Here is a 22,190-nt window from a genome sequence, read left to right on the forward strand (position 1 = left end):
GGAAAGAAAAGAATGCTGTTGATGAACAGTTTATGAATTGGTTTAGATACAGGAGATACAGTTTAACGACTAGGATTGTGCAGAAATATGGATTTGAAAAGCAAAGAATGATTTGGTATATAAATGGATATACAATACATGTTGCTCCTATCAGGAACACTATAAGCAGTTGCACCTTTTCCCAGGATTGAATGGCTGTTCATGCATGTAATAAATCACATTTTGCCTTTTGAATGTGGCATAAGATGATAAAGTCTAATAAAACTGCATTTGCTCAAACCCTGGTGAGCTTCAACAGGAAGGCTATAGTTGGAATCCAAAGCCATTTGTGCAGTGCAGAAGGAAATGGGAGTGTTAATCTAATGGAGGCCCTTTTAAAGAACTCAACCTTAAAATTAAAAAAGCAAAAAAATAATAAGGCATGATCTTCATTGTCTATTGTTTTCAATCTATAAGAAATAAAAAAGATGGGTTTGAAATGTTAATACAAGAAGATGTATCTGATTTAGTAAAAGTACGAAAGACCCAGTGGGATGTCTCTGAGGATTATATTTCAGAAGCTGAAGGATATAATTGGTTCAAAAGGAACAGAAGCAAATGAAAGGGAGGAGGAGATGAACTAAATATTAAAAGTATTCACACCTGCTCAAAAAATTCAAGGAAATGAACCTGTCAAGAACATCTAATTAAAACAAGTAAAAGAATGTATAAAAATTACATTGTTGTTTATGTCTGCTATTACCTGCCCAAGCAAAAAGACAATATCTGTTCTCCTTCATTTCAGATGACAGGATAAGGAATAATGGATTTAAATTATACGAAGGGAGTTTCCACCTGAATACTAGGCAAAAATTCACATTAAATCTACAGTGAATTAATTTCCAGAGAGATGGTAGTCTTTATATAACTACAAATTTTCAGGCAGAGAGTAGGTAGCCCTATGACAGTGATGGCGAACCTTTTTTGGCTTGCGTGCCACAAGTGGGGGGAGCGCAGGGGGTTCGAGTGCGGGTGTGCCGCACCCATAATGCAACGCGCAACCCCCCCATTTTTACATGCTTTTTTCGCCCTCCCCAGGCTCCAGGGGCTTTATTGGAGCCTGGGGAGGGCGAAAGGAGCCTCCCCCGACCCCCTGGAGGCCCTCCGGAGGCTTCAGGGACCGTCCGGAGGCTTCCCTGAAGCCTTCGGAGCGCTTAAAACCACCCTCCGAGCAAACCGAAAGTGACTTCATATCATATCATATAGGGCCTATGATATGAATGATTTAGGTTTGATTCTTCTGTTGAGCAAAGTCATAGCTTCAAGATCCCTGTCATTTTATGATTCTTTGATTTTCCTCAAAAACGTCCTCAAAAATTCAATCTGATCCACTTCAGCATAGAAAGGTTCAGGGTTCAGCAATGGTAATTCCAATGTCAGTAATCTCTACAACTGCCTCTTATGCATTGAGAATTCCATCCTGAAGGGAAGTAGGCAATCTTTGTAAATAAGGAATATTTCTGAAAAACAGCCTACCAGCATTTAGTTCTTTTTTTTTCTTATACATCCTGTTTTATATCTTTAACAATGTAGAGATTATAGAAGTTTGTAAGAGCCATTAAAAAATATTTTTTCCTCACCAAAACCAAGCTGAATTTATTCATGAGATATATGTTCAAACATTACTAACTGTTCTTCCTTTTATTGTCACACTTTATGGTAATAATAGCGTTATTAAAGTAAAAAGAATTGTGATTCACTCTGACTCAATATAAAGCATTGAAAAGTATTTGATGCCTCAAGTCACATTTTTCTTGATTTCCTCATTTATGTTCAGTGCTCTATTACCTTGGATAGAATATAATTATTTTTAGTATTTTAATTACAATCCATATTTTTATTATATTCATATTTTTCCTGGCACATGCCAAAGATATTATGGATATCTTTAAAATTATTCTTTTCAGAGCCTTTTTTTAAAAGGAAGTGTTTCTGAAAATAATCTGAAATGGCAGGCTCCTACTGCATTATAACCTAATCCAATTCTTCACCAATGTCAAGTTGCATTGAATCGTTAATTATTTTCTAAAATGCTGCATGTTTTATATTACATTAAGAAATAGTAAATCATTCCACTTTCAGTATAAACATGATTTTAAAGTAAGTCTCTTACTTTAATTATTTGATTGTTTGCCAAATGTATTTGAATGTTAAAAGTATCTACAGAGAAACGAACACAACTCTGCCCTTTGTAACCCTCCCTGCCATCTGTTCTTGTCAGTCCTGACTAAACTTATTTTTAATTTGTGTTGTCATCTTCTCCACTTGGGAATAAACAATATTCACTGAGCGTATGTGCTGTTTTATGAGGTAACTTAGTAATACATATGGTAAAATTAGTAAAAGGGCACATTTGCAAATAAAGGAATGAGATACTGACTCTCTAGTTTGAAAAAACTTCCTTCCTTCCTTCATTTCTCCACGCATCTTACATATGTGACTTTGGGTGGCCTTCAAAATTAAAACCAAACAATAACAGAGGGAAAAAATAAGCATGCAAGCATTACAACAAATGAAGTCATAGTCAACCAGAGAGCACAATTAATTCATGTACAATATAACTATTTTAGATTATATATATTGTATTTATTTCTGGAAGGCCAGCAAGGTGGGGGCCAGACTGACCTCTGTGTGGGAATGATGTTTCATAGGGCAAGGAAGCATTATGTGTTCAGTCTTCTTGATTTGCTCTTACTCTAAGGTTGACTCTCCTCAACCCTCCTAGTTTTCCCTTTCCATATCTCAGAAACAAAAAATTGTGACTTTTGTCAGTGAAAAAGGTCCAAAGAAAATATTGTTTCTGGGCATGTTCAAAAGCAACATCTAAGGAACATGTCATACATTGTTTCTTCTAATTCCAAATTGAGTCTGAGAAGATTATAAATCTTATATTCCCATCTGTATCTTAGTCACTCCTTGCTGATGTCTCTTGTGAGGAACATAAGAAGCTGTCTTATTGCCATTCGGACCATTGCTCTATCTTATCATATTGCAGTGTCTAAAGCAGTGCTTTTCAAACTTGGTAATTTTTAAGTTGTGTGGACTTCAACTCCCATAATTCCCCAGCCACCATGTTGCCAGGTTTGGAAAATGATATTCTGGAGCGACTAGAATGGCTCATCTAGCAGGGTATTTCCAGGCCTTATTGGAGACGCCAGGAGTTGTCTGCAGGATTATGTGCTGGAACTTTTCATATTTGCGATGGAAATGTTTCATTTTCCTTTGGTTGATTTTTATTTTAATTGAGAAGAAAACGTCACCTTTTTCTGTTTTGCATTTTTTTAGGTTTTTTAGAAAATTTCTAGGGAACGTCAAGGGTTTATATAACATTTCTTGGAAAGTTGATAAATAACTTTAAGTGTAATTTAATCTCTGATAATGTCTATAGATAATGAATATCTACATATATATGTGATTACATTTTGAAAGATTGCATTATATATCTGGGAGAAAGGGAATGGACCACAACTCACACCGGTGCCTGAATTCTGTACAAAAGACTTCAACTCTCCTAATGGTGTTACCTGTGCCACTACATTCACCAATTTCCTCACACAATGTGTAAGTACTTCCTGATTGCTTCTCCCGATAGAGAATATAGAGAAAGTATTCTATTCTATCCCATATGTATCTTGTTAGATTTTTCCAAGTGGAGAACTTCGCATGTATAAACAATTTGATAAAATTGAAGGAAAAAGAAATGACGAAAAAGAAATATGTCTATTTATACTGAAATTTGTCACTGGTTATGTGCAAATAGAGGGCATGGGCAACTTTTTACTCTTCTGCTGTAAAAGTAGAGGGACCTTAGTTTTATAGACAGTAAAAGGGACATTTGCATAGACTTTCCACACTTCAGGATAAATCTGTTTTTAGCATTCAACTTGCAACTTCTATCCATGCAGCAATTGTGGCTTAACAAAATAGGTAATGTTATCGCTTCCTTTTGCTCATGCCCGAAGCTAGTAAAATGGGTGCTTTTCACTGCCTTTTCAGTATATATCGCTCTATCTCTCTCTGTCTTTGTCTTTCTTTCTCTCTCCCTCTCTCTCTCAATTATTGGCTTTGGTACAAAGAAAATGCCCGATAACCAAGGTAACTTTTCAGAAAACATAATTAAATTGGAAGTGGGAAACATTACCAATCTGTTTTTTATAGTCAGTGTCATCATCATTTCTTGATTTCCCTTGTAATCGTGCAAGGAAATCTTATCTGATTTATTTTTTCAATCCATTCCCAAGTTGACATTTGCTTTTAAGGGGAGTCATTTTCCCAAATAGGCTAGAAAACTGCAGAATTTGTTTTCTTAGATTCTCGGTACTTTTCTTCACATTTACAAATAGATTGGTGTTTTTTTCCCCTCAAGACATTTGAAAGGTCTCCTTGATTCACTATATCTAAATGCCATTTCATGCAAAGAAGGAGAAAAAGCAGTTTGAAACCTGCACTGTTTGTTAATACTGCGACTGCAAATGTGTCTTCTGTATTAAGAAGATCTCTGGTATGTCTTTTATAATGCTAGCATTTTGAGTTAAATAATAATAAAGCAGACTTAGAGCCAGATCCTATATGTGCTCACCTACAGTGTCATCTACTCCTGTTTTGCACGGGGAAAGAAGAAAAGGGACATTGCAGAGTAGAAAATGGTTCTTTAAGTTGAAATTGAGGGGGAGGGGCAGTTCCAAGATGTCGACCATCTCAGGGGTTTGTTTGTTGGTGTATTCAGGTCAGTTTTTTATTCCTGGTATTTGCCTGGTCTAGTCCTTACAGTTTTCCAGTAGAGTGGAGGGAGGGGTCACTGAAGGGTTATTACAGCCTGATTGGTCCATTTGACTGAGAGAAAACTTCTTAGCCTTCGGCTTCTCCCGTTGGCTCCCAGTTTCCTCTCAGTCAACAAGGTCCAAAAGACTCAAATTTGGTTCCCAGTGATTGTGAGTACTAAATTCAAAAAATTAATTGGTTCAATTGGACACTTTAAATCAAACAAATTACTTCGTAAAATAGAGCTGGCCCGATAGGACAAGCTATCGCAGTCCTAAATAGGCAGGGAAAGCAGCGCGGAGCAAAGCTCTTCCCACCTTACTCCCTGCGGGCTCTTTTCCCCCCCGACTGATTCCTGGTGACTCGGGCGTGCCGGGGGGCTTGCAGCTCATTTATCCTCCCCCGAGACGATCTCCTTGCCTTGAAGCCGCAGCGCCGGCGGCCCTTTGCCGCGCGTGAAGACCGGCAGTCATTAAACGAGACCGCGCCGTCTCTACCGAGTCGGCGGTGCCCTCGGCGGCGGCGCGTGAACGAGACCGGAGCGCCAGCGGCTCTTGCCGGGCGTGAAGACCGGCGGAAGTAGCTAAAGGGCCGAGATTACTTGCCTTTTTAAACGGCGAGCCCTACAAGGTGCGGGGGAGGCAAGCGGCAGGCTCGGGCGCCATTTTAAACGGCCGCTCGAGAAGAAGACCAGCAAGCCTCAGCGGCGGCCATTTTGAACACGTGTTGGGCCTAGCCCTTCCACCCTCTACCGAGCCTCCGCCATTATTCAAAGCTCAAGTTGAGAGTTTCTCCCAGCAAGAGGCTTCTAGCTGCGACTGCTTCTTCTTCTATAATCATCGGAGCACGTGAGTGGGGCGATGGCAGCGAGATCTGAGGCAGCTCAAACCGCAACTCCCCAGGCCCAGGAAGATAAGTCAGGCCCCACTGCCCCAGCCAGGCCTCGTGTTTCTAGGCCTTCTGCGGAGGATCGTCCCTCCAGAGCCCTACAAAGGGATGAGCTTAGGCGTTCCAGGGCAATCGAGAAAGCGATTGAGAGGGCAGAAAAGAAGAAGGTCAGGGATCCCAGACCTAGATCTAGATCCCCCAGACCTGAGGCTCATAGTCATTCCCCTTCTGTCAACAGGGGGTTCAGCCCTTCCTCTCCCTCTTCCTCTTCATCCAGATCTGTTAGGAGTAAAGAACGGGGGGCTTCTCCCCCTCCCCCATCTTCCCCTGGGACAGGGGGCTTGGATAGAAATGATCCTTTAGAGGGCCCCTCTGCAGGCCCCTCCCGTGGTAGGAGATCCCACAGGGATTCAATTCCTCATGACTATGATTCTGATTATGACGAGGAGGATCTAGAACACCTCCCTGAAAATCTAAAAAGATTAATTTCTGCAGCCATTTCCAGGGGAATACCTCAAAGAGACAGACCTTCCCGGCATAATAGGATTACTCCGTTCAGCAGGGCCAGGTCTAGGAATTCTTCCCCCTCCCTCATGAGCGAGGTCTCTTCTAGGGGGGAGGCCGGTCGTCAAGACGACTGGGGTTTCTCTGAGGAAGAGGATGCGGCCACTGATCAGCCCACCTCTTCTAACTTATTCATTCAGGCCATGTTTAAACCCCTATTGAAGAAGGCTAGGAGAACCACCAAGGTGGGCACAGGGGACCCCACAGTGCCCCCGCCCAGGGATCCAGACATGGTGATGTTCTCAAACACGGCCACCAACAAGGAGGAGATCCCTGCTCCTCCTCTGTTCTTGGAGGTGGCCACCAGTCAGTGGGCCCGACCTTCGAATTTTTCCCCCCCTGGCAGCAATGATAGGCGGGCTTATAATATGGAGAAGGCCTTTTTACAGGCAATTCAACTTCCGGCTATAGACCAACCCATAGCTGCCCTGGTCTCATCCTCCCCGGTGGTCTCCGGGGATGCTGCGGACAAACTTAAGCCGGAGGATAAGAGGGCGGAGCTTACCCTGCGGAAAAATTATAAGGCTTCCGCTTGGGCAATGCGGGCGGCGGCTGCCGCCTCGTATTTTAATCGCACAACAGTGATGTGGCTCCGCCAACTCCAGGATCGTATCCCGATCCAGGATGATCGAATCCATCAAGACCTGACCAAAATTATGGCGGCCTGCCAGTATTCGGCCGACGCGACCTTGGATGCCATGCGTTTTGGCTCCAGCGCCTTGGCCACCTCTGTGGCCTCACGCCGGCTCCTTTGGCTTAGAAATTGGCAGATCGATAATAAAGCCAAATGGGATTTGATAGCTGCCCCCTTCACGGGTCCAAATTTGTTTGGGTCTGCCCTAGACCCAATTCTAGTGGAGAATAAGGACAAGAAAAAGGTAATGCCTACCTCCACTAAGAAATCCGAGACGCGCAGTCACCCATATCGCAGGCCTCCTTTCAGAAACTATGACAGGGACCAGGAGTCCCGTTTCCAACAGTACAGGCAGGATAGGCCATTCAATAGACAAGGCTTCCAAGACCGCTCCAGATACCAGTCTCAGTCCAAGCGGCCCTTTCGCGGGGGGGGCGGCCGCCCCTTCCGCAGAGGGAAATGACTCAAATCCGAGTCATCCCATAGGCGGCCGCCTGGCGTTATATGCGGACAAGTGGGACCAGATTACAACAGACGGTTGGGTCCGGGCGACCATTCGCCACGGCCTAAGGCTAGAGTTCCTCTCCTATCCCCCGAGGCGCTTCAAAGTCTTCTCCCCATCCCGGGATCCGGAACGCCGTCATCTCATGGACCTCGCCGTTTCACACCTTCTGGAAATCAGAGCGGTGGAGGTCGTTCCGGAAACGGAGAGGGGGCGGGGCTACTATTCAAATCTATTTGTAGTCCCGAAGGCCTCGGGGGGTTGGAGGGCTATTCTCGACCTGAAGCGCCTGAATCAGTATCTAGTTTACAGGCGCTTCAAGATGGCCTCCCTAAAATCAATCTTGCAGGGCATTCGAAAGGGGGATTACATGGCCTCGGTAGACCTGACGGAGGCCTACCTACACATCCCCATCCTTCGGTCTCACCGTCAATTTCTGAGATTTTCCCACAAAGGCAGACACTATCAGTACCGGGCCCTGCCATTCGGCCTGGCCTCGGCCCCTCGGACGTTCACCAAAGTCCTGGCGGCACTGGCCGCTTACCTGAGATCCATCCCAGTCAGGCTCCAGTGTTACCTGGACGACGTCTTAGTGCAAGCAGGGTCTCTTCCCAGGGCCAGGGCAGACCTCCAGCTGACCATCCAATGGCTCCAGACACTGGGCTTCTCAGTGAATTTCCCCAAGAGCCATCTATCCCCATCCAGACAGATTCTGCACCTAGGGACAGTGATAGATTCCCAGTCGGGGTGGGTCCGCCTGTCCCCAGACCGCTTAGACAGTCTGACGCAGTTGATCAGGTCAATCAGGACAAAAAGGTCCGTTTCCACCCTGACATTATCACGACTCCTGGGGAAGATGGTATCCTGCATAGGGATAGTTCCCTGGGCCCGCCTGCATCTGCGTCCCCTTCAGTGGGCCTTAATACCAGCCCAAAGGAGAATGTTGAGCAACTCTCTCCGACCGCTTCGCTTAACGTCGGAAGTGAGACGCTCGCTCAAGTGGTGGATGTCCCCAGCATTGCGACAGGGGGCCTCTATTTGGGAGCCGGAGAGAGTACAAGTCACGACGGACGCGAGCCTTTACGGCTGGGGGGCCGTGATGGGGTCCGAAATGGCCCAGGGACGTTGGACTGCCTCGGACCTCAGACACAATATAAATTGGCTCGAACTCAAGGCCGCAAGGCTGGCCCTCCGGACTTTCAACCGCCAGCTACAAGGGCGACATGTCCTACTACTTACGGACAATGTAGCGACGAAAGCTCATGTAAACCGGCAAGGCGGGACTCACTCCCGAGCCCTCTGGCGGGAGGCACAGACATTAGGCCTATGGGCGGAGAGACACTTGGCCTCCATTGCGGCAGAACATATTGCGGGGACGTCCAATCACCAGGCAGACTGGTTGAGCCGGGCGACTCTGGACAACGGCGAGTGGCAGCTAGATCCAGAGTTGTTTCGAAAGATCTGCCTCAGGTTCGGCAACCCCCTTGTGGACCTGTTTGCCTCCCCCAGCAACACGCAGCTGCCGAGATTTTTCACCAGATTCAAGACCCCAGCTGCGGAAGGAGCGGATGCTCTCAGGACCCGGTGGCCTCCGGGTCTCCTCTACGCCTTCCCTCCCCTTCCCCTCATTCCCAGAACCATTCGGAAGGTAGTCACAGAGAGGGCTTCCGTCATTCTGTTAGCCCCATATTGGCCGAGGAGACCATGGTTTGCGGACCTGGTCCAGCTCTCGGTCGTAGATCCCTGGAGAATTCCACCGGAAGAGGTAGTCTTGTATCAGGGGGTCTTAGTTCACCCAGAGCCGCAGTGGCTGCATCTGACCGCGTGGCTCTTGAGAGGGGATTGCTGAAACGGAGGAAGCTGTCATCGGGGGTCATAGCCACCTTAGAGGCAGCTAGGAAACCGTCCACAGTGAGGATCTATAACGCCACCTGGTCGGCCTTCGCGAAGTGGTGTAGCCCCAGGGGGGTGGATCCAGCCAGGGCCACGGTTCCAGACGTTCTAGAATTTCTTCAAAAAGGATTAGAGGATGGGTTGTCCCATAATACCCTCAGGCGACAGGTAGCGGCCCTATCCACTATATTGGGAGGGGAGGGTCCCTCTACCCTCTCTCGCTCTCCGTTGGTGAAGAGGTTCCTTAAAGGGGCGGCCAACATCCGTCCGCCTCCGGTCCATAGGTTCCCTACATGGGACCTTACCATCGTCCTGAAGGCACTGACGGGGTCTCCCTTTGAACCGCTCAGGTCGGTCCACATGCGCCTCCTATCACTGAAGGTAGTATTTTTAGTGGCCATTACATCGGCCAGGCGTATCTCTGAGCTGGGGGCCCTTTCTGTTAGAAGCGACCTTTGCATGATTCACCAGGACAGGGTGGTATTGCGTTTAGATCCTTCGTTCATACCGAAGGTCAATACTCTGTTTCATAGGGCCCAGGAAATTGTCCTACAAAATTTTTGCCCCAATCCAACAAGGGAGAGAGAACAGGCGTGGCATCGGTTGGATGTACGCAGGGCCCTCCGTATTTATCTGAAACGGACGGAGGGCATTCGTAAGACCGAGGCGTTGTTTGTCTCGTTTCACCCAGGTTCCCTAGGCAATAAGGTCTCGTCTTCAACTATTGGGAGGTGGATCAGGTTGGCCATCGTTGAGGCCTATGGAGCCTCAGGCAAATCTCCCCCGTCGGGGATTACGGCTCACTCTACTCGTAGTGCGGCCTCCTCAGCGGCCTGGGCCACAAGGGCGCCCTTCGAGGACATCTGTCGCGCGGCCACCTGGGCCTCCCCTACTCCTTTCATAAGACACTACCGCCTGGACGCTTATGCCTCGGCTGAGGCATCCTTTGGGTGGAGGGTTCTCCAGCGGGTGGTGGCCGATCCTCCCCCTGAGACCCAGTCTTCCCTCCCTGGGACGTAGCGTGGGTATGTCCCTTCAGTGACCCCTCCCTCCACTCTACTGGAAAAAGAACGTTGGTCTTACCTGAACGTTTTTTTCGGGAGAGTGGAGGGAGGGGTCACTCTCCCACCCTAGTTAGATAGACAGGGTCTGGGAGGGGTAGGATCGGGTGGCCCGGGGCGGCTTTCCCTTGTCTTCTTACACCATGCAGACGCTGACCTGACATCGCGGAAACTGGGAGCCAACGGGAGAAGCCGAAGGCTAAGAAGTTTTCTCTCAGTCAAATGGACCAATCAGGCTGTAATAACCCTTCAGTGACCCCTCCCTCCACTCTCCCGAAAAAAACGTTCAGGTAAGACCAACGTTCTTTTTCTTGCAAGGACTTTCCGTTCTACCCAAGGCTGAGAGAGTGACTCACTCAGGGTCACCCAACTGGCTTTCTACTGAATGTGGGACTAGAATTCACAGCTTCTGGGTTTCTAGCCTGATACTTTAACCACTGCATCAAATTGATTCGCCTCAGGTTTAACATCTCCCATTGTACTTAACCACACTTTTTGTTCACAAATTCAGAAAAGAATGGTTATTGCTGATTTTACCTAGATTGTTTGGGGCAACATGCTGACTCTGTAAACTTCCTAGAGAGGGCTGTAAAGCACTATGAAGCAGTATATATGTGCAAGTGCTATTGCTATCTTAAAATGGGAAAAAGTAGGATTGGGAAACAACAGGCAGGCAACCCATGTTCTTTAACTCTCATCCATCATCCCTTTGCCGTGATTTGCTACATAAGGTTAATATTACTGGGATCTGCAATATGGCAATAGCAATGCTGTCATATAGCTGAAAGAATTATAAAATCATCTATAAAACTTTTAGAATGTTCAAAGCTGGTATTATAGTAATCACCAGTGAGCTTAGATCTTTTTTCTTTCAATCTGTTTTTCAATTGCTTCTGACTCTTGGTGATTCAGTGATCATTGCTGTACAGGACTAAGGGTCACTTACTGCTTCTTTGTGTTCTTGTAAGGTCATACTTGTGTCATGTAACCATCTTATTGTCAGTTGGCTTCTTTTCTAGTGCTTTTGATTTGTCTAAACAGTAGAATCTTTTCCGGTGACTCTTGCTGTTGCATTATGTGTCCAAAAATATTTAATGGTTAGGCGCATTATTAACGCTTGCTTTTAGCAGCCTGGTTTCACTTCATCTAATTCTGAGTGATTTGTTCTTATTCCAGTCCAAATTATTGCAATTTTCTCCAGCGCCACAACTCAAATGAATCGTTTTCTTTGTTAAGCCTTTCCAGCGGCCATCTATAATAACTAACTTTGACAATATGTAACTTAGATGTCAGTGGCAAGTGTTTGCATTTTGGTATGTCATAGGCTTGTGATAGTACCTCCTGTTTCATGGCTAAAGTGACTAATCTTGTGAATTTTTCAGCTTGGAAAGAAAAGCTCTTCCTTTTCTTGTACATTACAGTAGTTCAACTTTTTCCTTTGCTGATTTACAGAGGAATAAAGGCTGCCATTATCTATTGACATACTGTAATTTTAGGCATAGTAGGAGAACTGTGATTAAGGAATTTGATTTAAAAACATTTGATGAAGTAAGCTGTAGTTCAAGAAAGCTTTTAAATAAAATGCATTAGTTAGAAAAAGTACTATCGGACCCCAGAATTTCTGAGATAATTTCAGTTCTTGTTAATATTGAGCAGCAGTCAGATAGGCGTCTCCCCTTTCTTCATCTTCAACAAAGGATTCCATTAGTCTATCCTGCTTCTACCATCATAATATATATCATGAACTTATCTGAAGTAACTATTGCTTGAAACCAGAGGTGGGTTCCTACAGGTTCGGACTGGTTCGTACAAATAGGTAGTAACTTGGCCACCCATGTACCCAAACTAGTTCTATTGGCGATGCCTATGGCACCGCCATCTTGTTTTTTGCTTCTGCGCATGCGCAGAAACAATTTTTTGACTACTGCGTGCATACATACGCAAAGCGCGTGTGTGCCCGAAGTGTGTCCCTGTGCGAACTGGCAGTAAAAGAAGCTGGAACCCACCCCTGCTCCAAACAATTTTACAGTAATTCCAAATATTACTTCTTCTATTCCTGCATTTCTCACAATATATTCTGCATATAAGTTAAAGAAAGTGACAATAGATAATCCTGATGCACCTTGTGCCAAAGTTGAATCATTTAGTTCCTCCATATTCACTTCTGTTATTTTTGGTTATCATACAAATTCTTCAAAAGGCAGATGAGATGTTTTTAAGAGATACCCACAACTTCTTTTTTTTTTTAAACAAAGTTTTATTGTTTTTTTTAAAATTTGCAAGGAAAAAGGTAGTGGAAAAGTATACAAATTTTGGCAGTTGCAAAGTGTGGTAGGCGCCCCCTCCCTCCAAACTCATAGTATACATCTGGGTGAGATACCCACAACTTCTTGTGTGGCCTACATAGTCAAAACAAAATGCTCTTTTGGCGACCAAAACTGAATACAGTATTCCAAGTATGGCCTTACCAAGGCATTATAAAGTGGTATTAACACTCCACATGATCTTGATCCTATCCCTCTGTTTATGCAGCCTAGAACTGTGTTGGCTTTTTTGGCAGCTGCTGCATACTGCTGGCTCATATTTAAATGGTTGTCCACTAGGATTCCAAGATCCCTCTCACAGGTACTACTATTGAGCAAGGTACCACTTAAACTGTACCTGTGCATTTCGTTTTTCTTGCCTAAATGTAGAATCTTACTTTTTTCTCCATTGAATTTCATTTTGTTAGATAGTGCCCAATGTTCAAGTTTGTCAAGATCCTTCTGTATCTTAAGCCTATCTTCTGGAGTGTTGGCTATTTCTGCCAGCTTGGTGTCATCTGCAAATTTGATGAGTTCCCCATTTATCCCCTCATCCAAATCATTGATGAAGATGTTGAAGAGTACTGGGCCTAAAACAGAGCCTTGGGATACTTCACTGCATACTTCCTTCCATGTAGATGCAGTTCCATTGAGGACTACACATTGAGTGGGATTGGTCAGCCAGTTACGAATCCATTTAGTGGTGATGCTGTCTAACCCACATTTTTCTACTTTATCTGGTAGTAGGTTATGGTCTACTTTATCAAATGCCTTACTGTAGTCCAAGTAAATTATATCGACGGGATTCCTCTGGTCCACTAATTTTGTCACTTTGATGAAGAATGCAACAAGATTAGTCTGGCATGATCTGTTTTTGACAAACCCATGTTGGCTTTTGGCTATTACTTTGTTTACTTCTAGGTATTTGCTAACTCGTTGCTTGATTATATGTTGCATGAAGAAGAAGAAAACATTTGACCAAATCCTTGTAAAAACTGGACTGCCATTTCTAGAAGCTACCAGAAATCCTTATAAAAACCATTTGCTGCTTAGATACAAAGAATCTTGAAATTAAGCATTTATGGCTATAAAAATATAGCTCTTGTTGAAAATATGTTTGTGTATTACAAACACAAATTACAGAAGAAAGGTAAAAAAAAAAGGTTCTAGCAGAATCCTAAGAAAATGTGATCTAGCCAAAATTAGTGAGATATGACCTGCTTAACTCCCTCATATTAAAATCAATGGGATTCTTAGTATAGTATTCATTCACTGCTATAGTTAGACTGTTCCGTTTTCTTATTTATCACTAGTCATAACTGCAATCTGAATTTCTATTATAGTTTAAGTGGCAAATGATGCCAGGCAACATTTGATTATTTAAATTGTTTACATTTTCAGATATAAAATACAGCTATAATATTTTTAAAAATATTTTGTGGAGAATGGAGTTGCATTTTTCTGTAGTTCTTTTCTTAAAAATGAATTGGTAATTATCAATCTGAATTGAAAAATACATAAATTGAAAAATATATGGAGATGATATTTTATTTTTAGGGTGATCCTGTGAAGAAAACGGATATCTTTATTGCTGTAAAAACATGCCGGAAATTCCATGGAGACAGAAGTAAGTTCTGGAGTTAAGAGTATATTTGTACATTTTTTTCTGAAGCTGTTTTTATTAATTTATATAACATCTTGAAAAGTATAGCTAGCCTTGTCTTTTAGCATATTTCCTTATTTGAACTTTTCACATATAGTAGAAAATCACTTGTGAGAAAATTAGTCACAAAAGAGGTAAGGAAGGAAATTGAAATTTGCATTGAAGGTACAAATCCACAGTTTTCAAAATAAAACGTACCTAGTGCTTTTAGCTTCTCAAGAAAAGATGGGATATAAATCTAACAAATCAATGGAACATTTATTAAATATGAGATATTGATTGATTGATTGATTGATTGATTGATTGATTGATTGATTGATTGATTGAACTTATTTTCCACCCATCACTATCAGATGACTTTGGGCAGCTTACAATCTATTGGAGAGTTTTCTCCTTTTTTTTAGGTGCTTTAGATACATAAGACTGGGAATCTAGTGTTTTCCTAATAATGAAAACCATGAATTGACCCACATTTCACTCAAATAATTTTTGTAATCATTTGATTCTTATTGACATTCTGATGCAAGCCAATAGCAGTCTATCTCTAATGATGGTTGATAGGAGAAAATATTAACCAGTAACATTGTGTTTTGGTTGAAATATATTTTAATGTATATATGGAAATGAATAAAATCTTTGCATATAATCCCAAAGGTGCTTTTCAAAAGGCAATCGGACTTTCTTGGTTTTTTGCCTTGAAAATGTTTCATTTCTCATCCAAAAAGTTTCTTTACTTCAGATCTGAAGAAGCTTCTTGGGTGAGAAGTGAAACGTTTTCAAGGGTAAAACAAATGAAGTCCAGTTGCCTTTTGAAAGGCACCTTTGCGATAACCATGACATGAATCTCCATAGATACCTTTGCATACAGTATTATGTTTTATAGACATGTACATGTTATCTAAATGTTAAATATTTATTTTTAACCAGAGTTTTGTTGGAAGTGAAGATTTGGGCCCACATGAAGCATCTGTGGCTGTTTCTTTCTCTTCTAATCACAGTTGTTTGAAGCGTGAAGAGTTTTCCTTTCATCATAACTGTCCTCTATTTTTTGCATCCCTTCTATGTCAAACAGTGACTAGTTTGGTAGACTGTATTGTAAATTAATCTGATGTCCTTGTTTGAAGGAAATTGCCTTCAGCATTTTTCTCTCCCTTCAAATCACAACAAAGATGTATTGATCCTATTGTCTCTGTAAACTATTCTATCAGTGTGATATACACAGATGATAAATGAGCTTCAGACATTACTTTTATTTTTTGATAGCCTTTGTAGGGTGATGAGGGAATTTATTTTCTTAGTACTCAACTATTTTACTCATCACTTGTTTTAATTATAGCAAAGTCAATTTTTCTCAGACTATATTTTCTGAGAATATTTCTTAAGGCTCTCTTTAATTTTCTATGGTCCCCTCGTACTACAAACCTCCAAAGCTATGCTAGATCAAGAGCATTAAGGACGACACAGAATGGTGACCAGAATATTACTAACTGCTGCAGCCACTTAAGAAGAGCAAAAAGGTTACGCTGTTGCAAATATCTAATGCTAATTTCTGCAATTTGCAATTTCAAAAAAGGTTCTATTGAAATGAATTCACATACCGTTTCATATATTACTGCTGCTTTTTAAACTCATCACTTTCTGAAAAAATCCAACCACAGTTTTATCCTCTTTGCATACCTCACAACCAGGGGTGAAATTCAGCATGTTCTGACAGGTCCTGGAGAACCGGTAGTGGACATTTTGAGTAGTTCGGAGAACCGGCAAATACCACTTCTGGATGGCCCCAGAGTGGGGAGGGAGTGGGGATTTTGCAGTTTCTTTCCCCTGCCACACCCATCAAGCCATGCCCACAGAACCAGTAGTAAAAAAATTTGAATTTCACCACTGCTCACAACCTTTCCCTTTTCCTTCATGTATTCTCACCCCTGCTTTACTTCCCCCACATGCAGCAACTAATCCTCAGTTGCATAATCATGCAAACTATTCCATTATTTGGTTCTATTCATTGTACCATATGCTTTCTCTAGATCGGTGATGGTGAACCTATGGCAGGCGTGCCAGAGGTGGCACACAGAGCTCTCTCTGCTGGCACACGCGCCAACGCCCCAGGTCAGATCTCCATGGCGTTTCTTTCGTGAGCTTCTGTTTCCTTGCAAATGATGAAGAAGCTCACGAAAGAAAAAGATCTTACCTCTTGCCGGCTGCCGGTATTGGGATGCCCTTCCTCCCACCGGCCAACTAGTCTTCGGGTCTCTGCTGTGCATGCACACATTCGCACATGTCTGCGCAGGCACACATGTCAGTGCATGTGTGTGCGCGTTTGCACACCTTTCAGTTTGGGCATGCGTACGCAGGCAATTTGGGCACTCGGTGACTAAAAGGTTTGCCATCACTGCTCTAGATCAACCACACAATGAACTTTTTAAAATAATTTTTGAAAAGCAAAAATATGGCATACACATTCCCTGGCCTCACATAAGAGCTTGTTGAATTTCCCAGTTCATGAGCAATCCCATCCATGTTTTGACATTTCTACAGCCACCAGCATTGTCATAGTATTTATGCCTTCCTTTTCATCCTTTTTTTCCCCTTCCTTTGATGCGAACATTTAAAGCGTTAATTTCACACTGTTCTGTGCAAATAAGGATTTCTGATCTCAGGATTACTTTGCAAGTCAATATACTGTGGCTGCTGTATCCCACCAACTAGGAGAGCGGTTTCAAACTCATTTTCATTTCGGTGCTGCATAAGAACTACTTCATTAGCCGAAGTACTGTAAACACATAAGCTACCTAAGACTAGAATACCATCTAAAAGGGTATACTAAATTGAACTTGGCATGAAGACATGGCAATGTATTCTAAATGAGTATTATTATTTTTCCAAATGGTCATTTTGCTTCTCCTGCCTGTGTCTTCTTTTTTCTTTTCTTTTTTTAAATTCAGTACCTATTGTGAAGCAAACCTGGGAAGGAGAAGCCACTTTCCTGGAATACTACAGTGATTATGCAGAAAGTTCAATACCTACTGTTGATATAGGAGTACCAAATACAGAAAGAGGTGGGTTCTAATACGATATTTCTTTCACAAGTTGTAACACGTATTCTGGGTGAATGCCTGTAACAATGAAATGCTTATGTTAAGTTTACTTTGTTGTCATTGCATCTCATACAATGAAATTAAATGTCATCGTCAGTGTACATCATACATCAGAAAACTACACACCCTTCACGTTCTGCACAATTGAATGGAAAAATCTCTTGATACTGCATTAATATTAATACAATTAATTATATTATCAATATAATTATTAATATAATATTATGCAGCCTGAAAAGTGATACTTAAGGTACAAACGGTGGCCTTAGTTCCTCTACCTTTTGTCATGTGGGATTGGGCTGAGCAGGAATGGTCAAATATTGGAGCACACCCCCCCCCCCCCCGAATATTGAAGCTTCCACATTGCTTTCATTTATTTTTCTTTCTCAGGGCCACCATAGACATGGCCATGCGGTTCAAATGTTCCGCCCATTTTTGAGAGTTTGGTCGCTGGGCGCAGTTGTTTAAAAAGAAAAGAGCTTTACTCTAATTGCACCAAACAAACAAAAGCACTGTCCCAAGTCAGCATTTTTATGGGTGAATTATAGCAGAATGATCTGTGCTGCAGAGGAGATGGCCAAGGATTGCCCTCTTTTTAAATTGTTGTATTAAGGGCAGCCAACCAAGCAGATTCTGTCTCCAGATTCTAGTCTTGTTTAGATGTTCTAATTAATTGTTACTAAGCTGATTGACCCATACTGTAACAGGATGTACCTTATTTGGATAGACTATATATCCAAAGTTTTACTTAATATCTACTTCCCATTCCTTTTTTTTTTCTTTTGTTACTTTTTAGGTCATTGTGGAAAGACTTTTGCCATTTTGGAAAGATTTTTAAATCATAGTCCTGCTAAAATGCCTTGGTTAGTCATTGTGGATGATGATACCTTGATAAGGTAAGAATTTCAGAATCAAATTAAATTGAATTATACTAGTGTCTATTATTATTATTATTGTTATTACTTGCAATGTTGCAGGCTCCAGATGAAATGTGAAACATGACGTTTCATGATGCAATGAAATTTTGGGAGGATCAGACAACAATTCCAAACAGAACAAATTAAAAGCATCTCCCAAATGTTAAATTTGTTACTGGATATTTGAGCACATTGTGGCATAAAATTGAATTAGTGTCTAGAAATATGACAATTTTGAAATATTGCTCTAGCATTGGGATTTATGAGAAGATATGGGGGGAAATGTACAAATAATAAGATGGCATTGGTTGCCCAAACCAAAAAGCTCACTCAAGTAGTGCAGAATGGAGGATTACGATGTCCAAGCCAACAATATTTCTCTTCTGTCTTGATCATGAACTAAGCACTCAGCATGTCTGGGCCCATCACTGGAATTGGGGATCTGGCAGCTGCTGTTCTTCACTGAATGGCTATTTCCTTTTGTATGCAGTTTAATCTCTTTGCCACATCATGCTCTGTTTCCAGGGGGGGGGGGGAGGTTGACATAGTTGATTATCGACTGTGGCTCATCTTTGGATCACACAGGCTGACAAGTATAAATGTTTACTTGTCAACTAAGGGCTTCAGGAGATTTTTAAGAGATTGAACAATGATTTATATGAAATGATATAGAGCAGTGATGGCTAACCATTTTCCCAACATGTGCCAAAAGCAGGGGGAGTGCAGGGGAGACATGCACGGGCGTGCTTACACCCATAATGCTATGTGTGCAACCCCCACGCGGGCATGCCCACACGATACCCCCCGTCCCCTACGCTTTTGGCGCATGATGGACCTGTTTTTTGCCCTCCCCAGGATCCAGAGGCTTTCTAGGAGCCTGGGGAGGGCAAAAACAGCCTCCCTTGCCCCCTCTGAGGCCCTCCGGAAGCTTCAGGAGGCTTCCTTGAAGCCTCCGGAGGGCAAAAAATGACCCTATGAGCAAACTGGAAATGCCCATATGGCCGTTTTTTTGCCTTCCAGAGACTTGAGGAGGCTTCCCTGAAGCCTCCCGAGCACGAAAAATGGCCTAACACACAAACCAGAAGTCCATTCGTGAACTTCCAGTTGGGTTGTTTTTCGCCTGCCAAAGGCTTCAGGGAAGGCTCCAGAGGGCAAAAAAAGGCCGAAAAAGGAGGCCGAAGACAGATATCCAGTGCGTGCATGTACGCAGGAGCTGACAGGGCAGCGCCTCACGTGCCCTAACAAATGGCCCCACGTGCCACCTGTGGCACTTATGCCATAGATTCGCCATCACAGCTATAGAGTTTCCTACCTGAATAGGGAGTTGGACTACAAGTAGACCTCCAAGGTCCCTTCCGTCTCTTCTGTCTGTTATCATGAAGTACGTTACCAGGCCCCGACATTCTCAAAGTCCAGTTTCCAGGACTCTTTTTGGAAGGGTGGGTGTGAGGGGGAATGGATTGAACCAGGTACGCATATCACTTTGCTTAAGAAATTTATTGCAAAAACACTAATCTCCATTAGTCCAACATATTTTAATATCATATTTCATTTTTCACTAGAAAGGAATTTGATTTTCAAGAGAATTAACTCTTTATGAAGGGACGATGCATGACAAATTTTTACTAAAAATGATGAAGGAGCTTTCAAGCCATGTTCCTTTAAAATCTGACCGTTACTATTTGTGTACAGAGTGCAATAAAGTCTTTTATGCTGGGAGACCATATGATGGGGAGAAAGCATGCCAGATTTCACACAGATGGGTTAAGGGAGATTATGCAGAGGAAGAAGTGTTCATAAGGAATGATGGTGTTTATTTCTGGATACAGTAGAGGTGATTTATAGTTTTGACAGTATAGCTGGCTGGTCTTTATCTTAAAATAACTAAGTTTTTGGGAGAGGTCCAGTAGCTCCCAAAGTATTTTCACACAACTATGTAGAAAAAAAGACTAGGTGACACTGAAAAGCTACAAATGATAGAGCTCTTTTTCAAACCCAAAGATTTTTTCAGCTCCCACAGTTCTGTGATTGTGGCAACCAGAGGTGGCCATTGTGATTTAATCACCCACTTACAGTATCTTCCCTCCATCATCTACATGTCATTATGTCTTATCTAAGTAATAGAAACATCTTGTCCTTTTGGCATACCTGCTCATCAGCTTGTCTAAGGTATCAGCAGTCTGGTGAAACTAATCAAGACTATTCATGTAAGCCCAGACAGATATCTATTCAGATTTATTTACTATTGTCTGGTGAACAAAAGGAACTCCTGTTCCAAATTACCCTACTCCAGCTTGTCCCCTGAACTTTGACCAAATCTAATGTACAACCCTAGTAAATATGCGAGTACCTTTGAAAGTTGGGTTCAAAGTTTTGCAAGCAGATTTTTTTTTACAAAAGCAGATTTTTGAAACAATTTTATCCCCCAAACCTTTCCAAATATTTGGAGATTTTCCTGAACAGTCTTCACTTTGGTATTGGAGCCTGATGGGCAAAATTAATGACTCTATTTTTTTTATTCAAATTGTTTCTTCCATGTATGGATGCTGCTTATTTTGATTCTGGCAAACTGCCTTGAAAAACATTAGCAAGTACCAGGTTTGTAGTTTCCTCAGATGTCCTGATTGTGAGGTTCTTAGGACTCTCTGAGCTTGATTGTTTCCTTGCAGATATTTCATTACCAAATTAGGTAATACCATCAGTCCAGAGGTGGTATTCAGAAAGTTCTGACCAGTTCTGGAGAACTGGTAAGTTCTGGAGAACCGGTAGTGGAAAGTTTGAGTAGTTCGAAGAACCGATAAATACCACCTCTGGCTTGCCTGGCCCCCATCTATTCTCTGCTGCCCGAGTCCCAGCCGATTGGGAGGGAATGGGGCTTTTGCGGTAACCTTTCCTTGCCATGCCCATCAAGCCACGCCCACAGAACCGGTAGTAAAAAAAATTGAATCCCACTACTGCATCAATTCAGAACTACAAATATTCTCTTCCTTTGGTAATGTCCTGATTATAGTATTAAAAATTAAAATCATGCAACATGAGGAATTTAAAACATGACACGTATGATTTGAAATTACATTTTCCAATTAATACAACAGGGAAAAAAAATATCTCTCTCCTGTGTTCTTACATGCTAAAGTAATCAAATAGAGTAATGAATGGAAGGAAATCTGACAAGTTTAAAACCCCATTATATTTGTTAAATTGAAGATTCAGTGCTGCATCCAATAACTGTATCTTATAAAATAAATAAGTGTACATATGGCATTTTTGGCAACAAAAGAGGTCATATGATGTGTAAAGTTCTCACTTTCAGATTTCAGGTGGTGGTGTTTTTTTGAACTAGTGATGAGAGTGGCATGCTTCTCAAAAAATTTTTCCAGTGTCCAGGTCTTGAAGCAATAGTCTAATATTTACTGATGTGTAAATGAATTAACTGATGCCAAACAGATAGAACATTAGAAGAAATCCGTTTAGGCATGCTTTTTTGGTTTTTGGAATATACAGCTTTTGCTGATCTATGATAGCTTATATTTCATGTTCCATATTGGCAACAGAATCACTGGAAAGTTAATCACACAGCCAGCACTTCTGCAGAAGTAATTAAAATGTCACTGTTTGATGCCAAATATCCTTATGTACATCACACTTGAATATAAATGTAATTATATCATATAAATTCACCCAGACTTCTTTTCTGCATAATTTAAAGGCTAGTCTATATTACTAGAGCAGAGTGATTAAATTAAAAATAAAACTATACCCACTTGGTATTTACCTTGGTACATATATCTATTGAAAAATGCAATATAGCATATATTCCCAAAATTAATATCCCAACAACTTCCAAAGACTCCATAATAATCATTC

General features: G+C 42.2%; 1 protein-coding gene across 1 annotated transcript in view; it reads left to right on the forward strand.

The window, feature by feature from the left end:
• B3GLCT (beta 3-glucosyltransferase) overlaps nucleotides 1–22,190 on the forward strand; it is a 70,806-nt gene that overhangs the window by 39,830 nt on the left and 8,786 nt on the right. The window contains exons 9-12 of the mRNA XM_081950376.1: nucleotides 3,469–3,600; nucleotides 14,203–14,272; nucleotides 17,254–17,367; nucleotides 18,203–18,302. Coding sequence (XP_081806502.1) covers nucleotides 3,469–3,600; nucleotides 14,203–14,272; nucleotides 17,254–17,367; nucleotides 18,203–18,302 — 416 coding nt within the window. The remainder of the gene's footprint in view (nucleotides 1–3,468; nucleotides 3,601–14,202; nucleotides 14,273–17,253; nucleotides 17,368–18,202; nucleotides 18,303–22,190) is intronic.

The sequence above is a fragment of the Natrix helvetica genome (genome assembly GCF_964273705.1).
Source record: "Natrix helvetica genome assembly, chromosome: 4".
Taxonomy (NCBI): Eukaryota; Metazoa; Chordata; class Lepidosauria; order Squamata; family Natricidae; genus Natrix; species Natrix helvetica.